Source organism: Nycticebus coucang, chromosome 10, assembly GCF_027406575.1.
Source record: "Nycticebus coucang isolate mNycCou1 chromosome 10, mNycCou1.pri, whole genome shotgun sequence".
Taxonomy (NCBI): Eukaryota; Metazoa; Chordata; class Mammalia; order Primates; family Lorisidae; genus Nycticebus; species Nycticebus coucang.
This window is the reverse complement of record NC_069789.1, coordinates 78,542,376-78,555,834: the sequence shown is the minus strand read 5'-3', so window position 1 is coordinate 78,555,834 and position 13,459 is coordinate 78,542,376. Positions and strand designations below refer to the sequence as shown.

The 13,459-nt window shown below is 41.5% G+C and overlaps 1 protein-coding gene across 4 annotated transcripts in view; it reads left to right on the top strand.

The window, feature by feature from the left end:
• Nucleotides 1-424: 424 nt before the first annotated feature.
• The window catches only part of SMG7 (SMG7 nonsense mediated mRNA decay factor), an 80,994-nt gene continuing 67,959 nt past the window's right edge, over nucleotides 425-13,459 (top strand). For all 4 annotated transcript variants that reach the window (XM_053604607.1, XM_053604604.1, XM_053604606.1 and 1 more), the window contains exon 1: nucleotides 425-840. In XM_053604607.1, coding sequence (XP_053460582.1) covers nucleotides 812-840 — 29 coding nt within the window. In that variant the 5' untranslated portion in view covers nucleotides 425-811. The remainder of the gene's footprint in view (nucleotides 841-13,459) is intronic.

Sequence of the window (13,459 nt, the reverse complement as noted above, 5' to 3'; positions counted from 1 at the left end):
CTATGACAATACAACCACAGCCATCAGTTGTCATGGCAGCTGCTTATCCAATCCAATTGATTTCCTTTCTCTTCCTCTCTGGGCTCCACCCTATCCCCTCCAACAGTCTCCCAGCGTGCATGGGGAGGGGCCGCAGACAAGAGGGGGTCCTTCGCGTCACTCCTTAGTGCGCGAGGGAAGACGCGAGTCTGGGGACTGGCGGGCGGAACTGTGGGAGGAAGGGGCGGTGTTTCCGGTGGGGAAGAGTGGAGGAGTGGAAAAAAGAGATCGGGTGGAGTGGAAAGAAGGGGAAGACTCTGAGTGTAACTCCTGGTTATTTGGGCTCGATGTTCCCAGTGAGGCTGGGATTGCCCCCTCGCGCGGGAGGAGAGGTGTGGATTGGCAGGAAGCCTCCAAGCGCCACCAGTAGGTCGCTCAGCAGCTGCACAAGGACCTCGCAGCTCGCTGATCCCAACAGGGAGCGCTACAGAGAGGCGGAAACTACCCAGAGCGAGCAACACTACTGAAATCTCGCGAGAGGGACCCCCACTTCCTTCCTCTGCTTCTCCCTCCTCTTTCCCCCGCCCCCTTTCCCTCTCCCTCCCCCTCCCGGGTCGGAGTGTCCCTGCGCCCCACGGGCCGGAGCAGCAGCTAGAGCAGCTTTCCCCGCTCCCTCCTCCTCGCCTCATTCACCCCCCCCTCCCCCGCCGAGCGAGGAGGAGCCGGAGGAGAGGAAGATGGCGGCGGCCGCCAGCACCCGCGGGGCCGCGGGGCCGCTGCGAGGAGCCTGAGAGACCCACGGAGGCTTCGCGGGAAGACGCGGCGGCGGAGGATGAGCCTGCAGAGCGCGCAGTATCTCCGGTGAGTGCCGAGGGGGCCCAGGACGTTGGGGGAGCGGGCCTAGGATTGGGGCATGGAGCAACAGACATAGAGGTGGTACGTCCGGGGTGGCGGGGGAGTTACTGCGTCCTCTTCTCACCCGGCGGGGAGGCGGGGGCTGCGAGGGATCTGCGGGAGGGGGCGGAGCGGGCACACACATGCCTGCATGGGTGCTTAGTTCCTGCGGGCCAGGCTGAGCTCTGGCGAAGCCGGCTGGTCCTGGTGTGAGGAGGGAGGTTGGGGAAGCGTGAGAATGTGTACGAGCGCGCGCCGGGGGTCTCAGGCTCTCTGGCTAGGAGTGGGGAGAAGCGCCCGGGGATGGCTGCGGCGACCCCGAGTGGAGGTGGGTGTGGAGAAGTATGATCCCCGTGGCGGGGAAATCGTGGTGTGGAGTGGGATTGGCTGGAGCGACGCATGAGGAGAGGACGAGGAGGAAGTCTGCACACCTGGGGTGTTGTGGGAGACCGAGCAGGGGGAGATTGCAGGAAACTGGAGCTTTTTCTTCATTCTCAGGTTGTGAGTACTGAGGAATAATGTCATGTGTAGGTAGTTTGCGTGGCAGTGGGGGAGTGAAGAGGGGGAATGCATGGAGAAGTGAGGAATTGGGAGGTACTATGGACGAGGTTGGGGTTCTCCAGAAGAAACTGTGTTAGAATCAATGTAGTGTCGGAAGATACCATTTTGAGAGTCATGTACATTCTTTAGGAGTGGTGTAAGGAACTTGTATGTCGGAGGTAGAGTGACGCATGGGTACAATGTGTGTGTGTGTGTGTGTGTGTATGTGAGGTGTGTCTGGGGTTGGGGGAGGGCAGTGATTGATGCACATTTCAGGAAGGAGAAGATACAGAGACACTGGAACGTAGTACATGATGGAGAGAGCATTTTGATTAAAAGACACCAACTATTGTGCAGCCAGAAAGATTACTTGGAAGCGGAATAAGAGATTGGAGGTAGAGGTAAAAGAGGGTAAAAATCTTGATGGGAAAAAGAGGTTGTTAGATCTTGAGATTAATTGGAGAGTTGCTACTGCTTAGAAAAGAAGAAGGCCTTAAAATCGGTCCTTTTTGTCTCAGGAACAGGACTAAGAAAGGCAGACATTTGGGGAAGATGTTTAAAAAAGTGATTTCATACCTTGCAGAGGAGAGAATTAGATGGGTTAGAAGTCTGAAATGAGCAGAAAAGTCACTTTATCTGTTCAGTGAAGTGTAAATATTGATGTGTGGATCTTTATATGGATATTGTGTGAGAAGGTGTGAGGATACATGATACATAGGATGAGATTCTACTTTTGTAAGTAGTAATGGTTTTATTAAGCATAGCATGGAGAGGAGAGAATGCTTTCAACTGTGCTTGCGTGCCTGAGCTTAACCAAGATGTATGCCCAAAGAATATAAGGCAGTTGGAATGATTTTTTTCTCTTCAGAGATCCCTTTAGTATTTAATATATCTGATAAACTTGATAAATACAGCTGTGACAAATATATGTAGTAATTACTGTAAGGGGATATGGAAACCATCAGAATAGTGGTTAATCCTAAGGAATTTGCAGTTTAGTGTCTATTGGTCAAGTAAATTAATAATGGCACAGAGTATAAGTACCATAAAAGTGGGTTTTTTGTCTTTTTTTTGAGACATAGTCTCATTTTGTCACCCCCAGTAGAGTGCTATGGCATCATAGCTCACAGCAACCCCAAATTTTTGGACTCATGCGATCCTCTTGCTTCAGTCTCCCGAGTAGCTGGGACTACAGGTGCCCTCCACAACACCCAGCTATTTTTAGAGATGGGGTCTTGCTCTAGCTCTGGTTGGTTTCCGACTCCTGAGCACCTCATCCTCCCAGAGTGCTAGCATAAAAGTGTTTTGAATCCAAAGGAGAACAACTGGGGGGAATCAAGAAAGGTTTCCTCTGTTCATTTGCTCATTCATACACTCATGTTTTGTTGATCATCTATCTGTATGGGAGACATTGTACCAATGTTTGAGAGCATAAGAATAAGAATTCCATCCTTCTCTTACAGAGCTTACAGTATATTAGGCTTCAAGAAGAAAATGACACTTGAAATGAGCTTTAAGGATGAAGAATATTCTGACAGATTGAGAAGAGGGGATTCCAAATGGAAGGAAACTGAGCAGAGATAATGTAGATAGGGAAGTTGCGGGTGGAAAGGCATTCAGTCCAGGTAGACAAGATGCAGGGTGATTACAGCTAGAAAAGGTTAGAATTGTATGGATTATCATGTTTGACCTTTTCGTTTTACAAGTGAGCAAAGTGAGCTCAAGGAAGTTAAAATTGTTGAGAATCATTTAGATGGTATATAATTATGTATGTGTGTAGATCAGATGTAGGTCTTTTATTAATAACTTCAGATCAACTGCATATCTTGTGTTAATACATTCTTTCCACAATCACAGTATGTATTGAGCATTTACCATATTCTCAGTTGCTGAGGCTATACCAGTGAACATGGGAGGGTATATTCTAGTAGGACACAAACATGAGCAATTAAATATAAATCAGCTGGTCTCAAGTTCTAGGAAGAAAAGACAGAGATGATCTGATTTATATATACAGAGTGGTCAGGGAAAGCTTATTTGATAAGGTGGCAATATTTAAAAGGCTCTTTACCATGTTCCATAGTTTATAGTTAAAATGAGTAGAATGGAGAATCTGAGATTTCTTATAAGGGAATTAACATGTTCATAGCTATATGTTAGGAAAATAATCTGTTGTGTAATGTATTGATGGACACATAGGGCCAGAATTAAGATAGTGGCAGTGGGTCTAGAAAGGTATTATAAAAAGCAGATTGGAAGAGTGGTTATATACTTTTTTTTTTTTTTTTTTTGTAGAGACAGATTCTCACTGTACCGCCCTCGGGTAGAGAGCTGTGGAGTCACATGGCTCACAGCAACCTCTAGCTCTTGGGCTTATGTGATTCTCTTGCCTCACCCTCCCGAGCAGCTGGAACTATAGGCGCCCACCACAACGCCCGGCTATTTTTTTTGTTGTTGTTGTTGCAGTTTGGCCTGGGCTGGGTTTGAACCTGCCACCCTTGGCATATGGGGCCGGCACCCTACTCACTGAGCCACAGGCGCTGCCCCGTTATATACTTTTAATAGGAAAGTCAGCAGGCTTTGAACGGCTTCTGTGTTAATAATGTATCTTATGATGTATAAGTTGATGTGGTAGGGAAAACATCCTTGTTTGTGAAATCAGTGGTAAACAGCTTCAAGTGAATTTAGTTTTTTGAAGATGAAAAAAAAAAGAACACAACGTTTAAATATTTTCCAGCTAAAAGGCATAGGTCCTGGAGTCCCTTTAAGATTCCTGGGAGCCAATCTTATATCAATCTTGTACATCTGTCCTAAGTTAATAAAGCAATTCTTAGGGCTTTCAAAGTCTGGGGCTGAAGTGGTGGTAGAGGCCTGAATTTTCATCCTTCTCTTTTAGATAATAATTCCATTTAAAGTCTGCTGTGGAATGACTAGAGAATGTCTTTAGGAAGCATGGTTGGTTTTTATAGACAATTCAGGGAGGATGCTGAGTACTGCTGAATGAATGTGGTTGAGGGTAGCAGTTATTCTTTGTGAACTTGACTTTAGGAAGAGTTTTCTTGCCTATCTTTGTCATTGGTGGAAGACCATGACTGGGCAGTTTTTAAACTGCATAGCTATAGATATATCTTCATGTAAATAAAAATTACTTTTGTCTCAGCTGAATTTTAGTTTGCTAGAGTAAATGAGCTGGGTATCTGGCATTGAAATGGTGGGATTAGGGAAACTAGGGAGCAAGTTGGCAGTTTCAAAAGAGTGAGAAATGGGGACGTAAGGTAAGAAAACTCAGTAAGACCAAAAAAGAAAAGGAATTCAACATCAAGGGGACTGAATTCCTTTATTAAAAGGATTTATTCTGTAAAATTTGGATTCAGTCAAAAGACAACCCTCAAGGATCCAGAAGGCCACATGTAACCACAAGCTGAATGGTACCCACCTCTAGATGAAATAGTAGGTAAGATACCAGGCTTTAAAAGAATAGCATTTTGAAAGAATAGAAATATGGAAATTAACATGTCAAAGTCAGAAACGCCAAGGGTGGAGGAAGTGTTAAACTATCAGAGAGAGAAGATGTCATCACAGTTGTTTTGGTGGTTTAGAAGATGAGAAAGTAGAATACTCATAGCCATAGAGAAGACCAGTCAAACAGGTCAAATCCCCTTATAAAAGGTGACACAAGTGCCACCCAATGACATCGTCTGTCTTTTTAGGAGACAGTGTTCATATGCTGTACTCTCTCCAACTTTCCTCCTTTCTCTTTTGTCTTCTATTTCTTCCTATGCTGTAGAGGCTTCAGTGAAATCCATTTGAAGTTGATTACTAGTGTTGGACTCCTTTATAGGAAGGGTCCAGAAATTGTCTCTTTTGTTAGCTATTTTTTTTCATGATATATCTATTGTGACAAGGCTGCATTTTGGTGGCATACTTCTTTGTCAGAAACTTTGTTGCCAGGGGTAGAATAATATAACACCCAAGGGCAGTTTTCTGAGATAGCAGAAAAATGGTTATCGTTTAAGTAAGAATTAAAATATTCAATATAGGGCAGCGCCTGTGGCTTAGTCGGTAAGGTGCTGGCCCCATATGCCCAGGGTGGCGGGTTCAAGCCCGGCCCTGGCTGAACTGCAACCAAAAAATAGCTGGGCGTTGTGGCGGGCGCCTGTAGTCCCAGCTACTCTGGAGGCTGAGGCAAGAGAATCACTTAGGCCCAGGAGTTGGAGGTTGCTGTGAGCTGTGTGATGCCATGGCACTCTACCGAGGGCCATAAAGTGAGACTGTCTCTACAAAATAAAATAAAATATCCAATATATTATAAATTAAAATGTGTCACTGTAAATTTCGGAACAGAGAGAGAGAAAAGGTATGAGGCTGGATGAAATAGCAAGTAGAGTGAGCCTTTTCCTAGCCTCGGGAACTGGGAAGCTCATGGGACTAGAATGGGCTTCAGGTTCTAGAAGGACCTAGTAATGCTGAGCCAAAGTCACTGTCACCAGAAGCTTCAAGAAGTCTGTGACACATGCTGATTTTAATCTGTGTAGTCCATGAAATCTTTAACCACCTGCCCATCTGCTCCTGTCCAGCATTCACATCCTTTACTAGATGTAAAATAGCTTTTGTCCCCAAATATCAGCCAAACATGGCTAATTTACAAAATGTAAAATTATTTGAACTGCTTAAATACTGACTGGTTAAATTATTTTGGCAGTTAATTTCTGCTTTCTTTGTGGTTTCAGTTGGATTCAAAATGTATACTTCCTGTCCTAGCTTATGTTTCATTTCTGTGCTTTCTAACAGCTGCTGTCTACCTTCATTGCAGATGAACCAATACTGAGTCTTTTTTTGTTGTTTTTCATGGATATGTTATAGCAAGATTAGGGCCCACTAGTACAGTAAGTCTCTTACAAGGCAATTTTGGAGTGGAGAGTGCTTTAGACTTTAAAAGAGCTGGTTCGTTTTATACTGGAGAAAAATTATTTGCAGCCTCCAGCTTTAGGTGGGTTAGTTTAACCGATTGATCTTGTTCAGAGAGTAAATTATTAAACAGATGTCTCATAAATAGTGGATTGTTCCTCTGTATGTAGGTGTGTTGGCAGGTGGTCATCACATGTTACCATTTAAGTTTTGCACTCAAGCCATATTTTAATTTACTTGCTGCATTATTGTGAATAGACTTGTCAGTGATATAGGAGATCCTAACTAAGAAGGGCTGATCAGCAGTTACGGGAAAACATAGGGATGGAGTTTTGGCAAATATGTCACATGGTAAGTGAGAACTTGTAATCAATTCCTTACTTGTTAGAGTTGTAAGTGGAGCTGCTTAGAAAGGTTGTTTTTTACTCTCCCTTAGACCCAATTTTTAGTCAGTAGGAAGAAGAGATAACTCTGCTATTAATTGTTAAAGAAAATTTTAGGAATCTCAGGTAGACTATTTCGCAACTTGGGGGGGGAGGTTCTTGCCTACTTGATTTATAATAGGATTTCTCAACCTTGGTATTCATTGGCATTTTGGGCCAGATCATTCTTTGAGGGGGTTATTTTGAGCCTCTACCATTAGATGCTAGTATCATTCCCCGTCTCGTGACAACCAAAAATACCTTTACACATTGCCAAAAGTACCTTGGAGGTACAAAATTTAGTTGAGTACTGATTCAGAAAATATGTATAGGAAAGATATATTCTGTAAGCACAGCATAAGATTTTCATTTTCTTCTTTTCTACTCTTCAAATCTTCTTAAGATTTATCAGTTTTCTCTTGGGTAGTAACAGGCTAGATACCATGTTCAGACTTTACCATAAAAAAATGTAAAAAAAAAATTTATTTTATTTTTTGTTGTTTTGTCGCAGTTTGGCTGGGGCCATGTTTGAACCTGCCACCCTCGGTATATGGGGCCGGCACCCTACTCACTGAGTCACAGGTGCCACCCCCAATGTAAAAAAAATTTAAACCTTTGTTTTATTTTACTGGCAATTATTGAAGGCTTACCATGTGCAGACCACACAGGGGTTGCCTTTGGCAGATTCAGAGATACTGGAGAAAGACATTTATGTAGCTGTAATAGCAGGTAAATTGGTAAATGCTAAGAGAGAGAAACGAAAGTACTCTGAGTATAGGCAAGACAGTTTATTCTAACACAGGTGGATATTGGGTGAGAAGGGCATCTTTGAGGAGGTGAGATTCAGTCTGGGTTTTGAAAAATGGATGAAACTTTTAAAAGTAGATATTGGGCAAATTGACATATCAGGCAGGATGAAAAACTCACAGCTCCTTTATTCTAAATAAAGTTTTAAAATTTTAATTCACTCTCATTTAAACATGGCATGGGTATTCTGACCAGGTGAGAAGATAGGTTTATGACAGAGAAGTAGAAATGTAAAAGTGGTGGTTCTGGATGGTTGGTTTAAACCTCAAAAAGGAAAAATCAATTTGGTCTGGTAGGTTCCTACAGAATCCCTCTCTTTACCTTTGCTGTGCCATTTCTCCAGGTTCTTATTCCAGTTGTGCTGTCCCTTTACCAGTCTTCTCTTCTGTGAGCCAATTTTGATTTTCCTTAAATAACATTTTCTGTTTAAGTTTTGTCCTTTTGCTTATTGGCTAACCATTTCACATTTGTCCTACATTCCTCTCCTTTTTATTTACTGTCTACTTTTCCTTAATTCCTTATGATCTGGCCATTTTCTCTAATACTTTATTGGGATTGCTATTTCCAGAGGTGCCAAGGACCTCATAATGGCCAAGTTCATTCACTGATTGTTTTCCTTTCTCACACTCATACTTCTGTTTTCCTTCCCCCTGTCCTCCATACCCCCTCTATCTCATCCATTCCACCAGTAAACATTCAGTTTGGGCCAAGGTATAGGTCAGGTACTATGGATAAAAGTAAATTTTATTAGGTAAAAGTAAGTGCTCATTTGCCATGCAGTTCATGCCAACCATGATATATGCACTGGGAAGTTTTTGAGCTGTCTATTGTTTTCAGCACCACGATTCCATGATTGATTACACTGACTGTACTATTAAAATACTCTTTTAACTGTTACTTTGCTTGCAGTTCTTCTTGCAAGTAATAAGAAGAAAGCATTAACTTTGGGTTTTAAACACTGCCCAAAGAGAGATTATTTTCTCTATTTTTGAACTAACATTGTCTCTGGGTCTTGATTTCTTTATCTGTAAAATGGAACATTGATCTCATAAAATTTATCTCATTAAAATAAAGTTTAGTGTTAAAATAACAATAATTTTACATGTATTTAACAAATTCCTGGTTTTTTCAGGCTCTTAACACCTGTCCCTCTGCCAATTAATCTTTTGCATTATTTTTGTATTAATAGTCTTAAAAAAGAATTTATATAGCTTTCACTTCCTTAAACTCTTTAATCTGTTGTTGGCTTTCCATAAAATGACCCTTTACCTCTGCCATGAGATAACTCTTTACTCTTTGATAAGAACCAATTGCCTTAGCGAGAGTAATCTGCTTATTATCTCCTAAACATGGCATATTCATTCCTGCTTAAATCTCTCTTCTCATGCCATTTCTCACAGAAAATGCCACCCTCCGCTAGCTTATTTTAAGGTTCACCTTTATGAACACATCTTTGTCTACTCTGGTGAATTTTGCATTCTTTGAACCCTATAGCATTTCCTGTCTCAGAGTCATTTGGTACTTAGGATGTTTTTTTCTTTTCTTTTTTTTTTTTTGAGACAGGGTTTTGCTCTGTCACCCAGGCTGAAGTACAGTGACCTCTTCATCGCTCACTGCTACCTCATACTCCTGGGCTCAAGTGATCCTCCTGCGCGACCTCATTAAGTAGGGACTATAGGTGCACACCACCGTGCCTGGCTAATTTTTTTCGCTTTTTGTAGAGATGAATTTTTTTTTTGCTTAGGCTGGTCTTGAACTCTTGAACTCAAACAATTCTCCTGCCTCAGCCTCCCAAAGTGCCAAGATTACAGCTGTGAGGCACCACTCACAGCCCTTATAATTTCTTAATTTTGTAACGATCTCCTTTTTTATATATGACTTACCTCTATAGCTATGTTAATATGATTGAGACTATATCTGAGCATTTTTTTAAATGCACAATGCACCTAATGAAAGTTAAATAAAATTTTCATGCTTTTGTGTTTGCAAAACGTGTAAGAATACTTACTATATGCGAGTGATAGGCTGTGAGAATATTAAAATGAGTGAACTGATTCTTGTTCCTTAGGATAGCAGTCTCTCAGGGGGATACAGTTGTTGCATAGATATTTCAGTATAATGTGATAAATGCTTTCAAGAGATGTCATGAGTATACAGAGGGAAGCTGAATACTCAAGCTCAGTTTTAAAAGGATGAGTAGGTAAAAAAAGAAGGGAACAGTATAGCAGGCAGAGGAATAAAATGAGTAAATACCTCCATGCAGTGTGTTTGAAGAACACTTTAAAAAAGGTTTATGTTAGGAATGATAGAGAGTTTGGTTGATGTAAATATGATCAGGTGAGACTGGCAGTTAGTTTAGGTGATGTACATTAAAGAGATTTTGGTTGGTTCCTATCTCATTCTGCATTTCCTCTGGGAATCTTAAGATTTTCAGTGAACCTAGTCATTAAGGGAACAATTTATACTTGAATGAGTGTTGTACACATTCCTACTGGAATAGAGAGAGACATAAGAGAATAATACCTACTGTACTTGCTTTGAGATACATAGAGATTCCTCTCCTACTTTTGTAAGTAGCTTCATGTTAGATAAAATTAGCTGTTTGGAACATTATTAAACTTATATTGGAGATGATGAACATTTTAATAAATATAGTTGTAGTCCTTTCATATCTGCACTTTCACTTTCTGTGGTTGACTGTGGTAAGAAAATGCTTAAGTACAGTATGATAAGGTGCCCACGACACCCAGCTACTTTTTCTATTTTTAGTGGCAAGGAGGGTCTCTTTCTTGGTCAGGCTGGTCTCTAGTGAGCTCAAGCAGTCCACCCATCTCAGCCTCCTAAAGTGCTGGGATTACAGGCGTGAGCCACAACACTGGCCAAGTCTATTATGTTTAAATAAGTGCTGTATTGATGCCTTAATATCCTTACTCTGTTTCCTAAAAAGTATATGGGTTCACAGACCACAAGTATTGATTACTTTTTTCTTTCTTTCCTCTTAACCAAAAGGCATAGTATTTCAGTGCTTTTAGTTGAGATACGATATATGAAAATCTGTTTGTTTTACTAATATGTCTTTGTTTTTTGTTTGTCCCGCTTGACAACTTGATGCCATGGCATCATCATAGCTCCTAGCAACCTCTAACTCTTGGGCTCAAGTGATCCTCTTGTTCAGTTTTCTTTTTTTTTTTTTCCTTTTCTTTTTTTTTGAGACAGCCTCAAGCCGTCACCCTGGGTAGAGTGCTATGGCATCACAGCTCACAGCAACCTCCAACTCCTGGGCTCAAGTGATTCTCCTGCCTCTGCCTCCCAAGTAGCGGGTACTACAGGCGCCCGCCACAATGCCTGGCTATTTTTTTTTGGTTGCAGCCGTCGTTTGGCAGGCCCAGGCTGGATTCGAGCCCACCAGCTCAGGTGTATGTGGCTGGCGCCTTGAGCCACAGGTGATGAGCCTCTTGTTCAGTTTTCTATTTTTAGTAGAGAAGAGAGTCTCATTCTTGCTCAACTGGCTTGAACTCATAAGCTCAAGCAGTCCACCCACCTCAGCCTCCCAGAGTGCTAGGATTACAGGCATGAGCCACCACACCTGGCCATACTAATATTTCTTTGAAAGGTCATGAATTATTATTTAGTTTTCTATCAGGTGATCTGCTAACCAAATTTTCTTTGAGATACTGTACAGTGATAAAATAATTGGTAGTGAGATAATCAGAGTAAAATGCTGTTCATGAAAAAACATAAGTTAAAGACTGCTTATTTGATCATTTATTTTTTGAATTTTTAAGTTTTTTTTTTTTTTTTTATATACACAGGTTTCACTTTATCTTGCTGTAACCTCTAACTCCAGGGCTCAAGTGATCTCCCTTAGTCTCCCAATTTGCTAGGACTATAAGTACATGCCACTATGACTGGCTAATTCTTTCTTAAATTTTTTGTAGTGATGGGATCTTGCTTTGTTACTCAGGCTGGTCTTGGACTACTGGCCTCAGGTCATCCTCCTCCCTTGGCTTCCCAAAGTACTGGGATTATAGGCATGAGTTACCGTGCCCGGCCAATTTTTTTTATTAATAGTAAAAAAAAGTTTAAAAGCATAGTGTAGAAGAACCACCACAAGATAAATTTGACTTTTTTTTTTTTTTGAGGCAGAGTCCCACTCTGTTGCCCCAGGTAGAGTGCCGAGGTTCATAGCTCATGGTAACCTCAGACTCTTGGGGTCAAGCAATCCTCTTCCTCAACCTCCTGAGTAGCTGGGACTATAGGTGCCTGCCACAATGCCCGGCTAGTTTTTCTGTTTTTCTGTTTTAATTTTTATTGCTTTGAGACAGAGTCTCAGCCCCTTGCCCTTTGTAGAGTACTATGACATCACAGCTCACAGCAACCTCAAACTCTTGGGCTGAAGCAATCCTCTTGTCTCAGCTTCCCAAGTATCTGGGACTACAGGCCCACCACAACGCCCAGCTAGTTTTTCTATTTTTAGTAGAGACACAGTCTCACTCTTGCTCAGGCTGGTCTTGAACTCCTGAGCTCAAGTGATCTATCTACCTGCCTCAGCCTCCCAAAGTGCTGGTATTACAGGTGTGAGCCACTGTGCCCAGTGACACCTTGACTCCTTTGACAATTAAGGAGTGTTGTAAGACATTTGCAGAGACATATCCATGAATACACAGCTTGTGTAATATATTTAAAGGTGAATTTTTTCTACTTTTCGTATCTGATTCTGTAGAATCATATTTTCTTGAATTCTATTTAAATAACCACAATGACAGTGTTATTTGTTTGCCGGAAATTGTTAGTTTTGTTTTCTGATTAAAAAAGGCTAGAACAGCGGTGCCCATAGCTCAGTGGGTAGGGCGCTGGCCACATAACCAAGGCTAGTGGGCCGGGGCAGCTAAAACAATGACATCTGCAACCAAAAAAATAGCCAGGTATTGTGGTGGGCACCTATAGTCCCAGCTACTTGGGAGGCTGAGGCAAGACAATTTCTTAAGCCCAGGAATTTGAGGTTGCTGTGAGCTGTGACATCACGGCACTCTATCTACCAAGGGTGACAAAGTGAGGCTGTCTCAAAAAAAAAAAAAAAGACTAGAACATTTTAAGAAGCACAACTCAAATGATAAGCATATTGGTCATGTCATATAAAGGAATAGGGGGGAAAGGTAGCAGATTAATTGCTTTCTAATTTAAAAAAACAATTTGTTAATTTGACTCTAAACTCATACACGGGTCTTTTTGGCAGCATGGCAAGGCCTTTGAATTAAGAATGGGCTAATTTGGGTTTAAGTTGTCCTGGTTGTGTACTAGTAATATGACCTTGAATCCCTGTAGTTTTAGTTTTGCTAATTGCAAAATGACAATGGGAGAATTATACGAGAAGATGTATGCAATGGTCCCTTGCTATCTACGGGAGACCCATGGAAAGCAAGATCTACAGATGCTCAAGTCCTTTATATAAATTAAAATTTGCTTATAACCTATACACATCTTGTCCTATACTTTAAATCATCTCTGGGTTACTTATGATACCTAATACAATATAAATGCTATGTAAATACAATATAAATGCTCACGTGCTATTTTTTTATTTGTATTATTTTTTATTTGTATTTTTTTCTGAGTCTTTTTGGTCCACAGTTGAATTCATAGATGTAGATCCTGCAGACACAGAGGACCATCTGTATTATATATATATATATATATATATTTTTTTTTTTATTTTTTGAGACAAGAGTGTCACTAAGTTGCCCTTGGTAGAGTGCTATGGCATCACAGCTCACAGCAATCTCAAACTCTTGGGCTTAAGCAGTTCTCTTGCCTCAGCCTCCCAGGTAGCGGAGACTACAGGTACCTATTTGTCATTGTTGGTTGGTAGGCCCAGGCAGGATTCAAACCTGCCAGACCCTGTGTACATA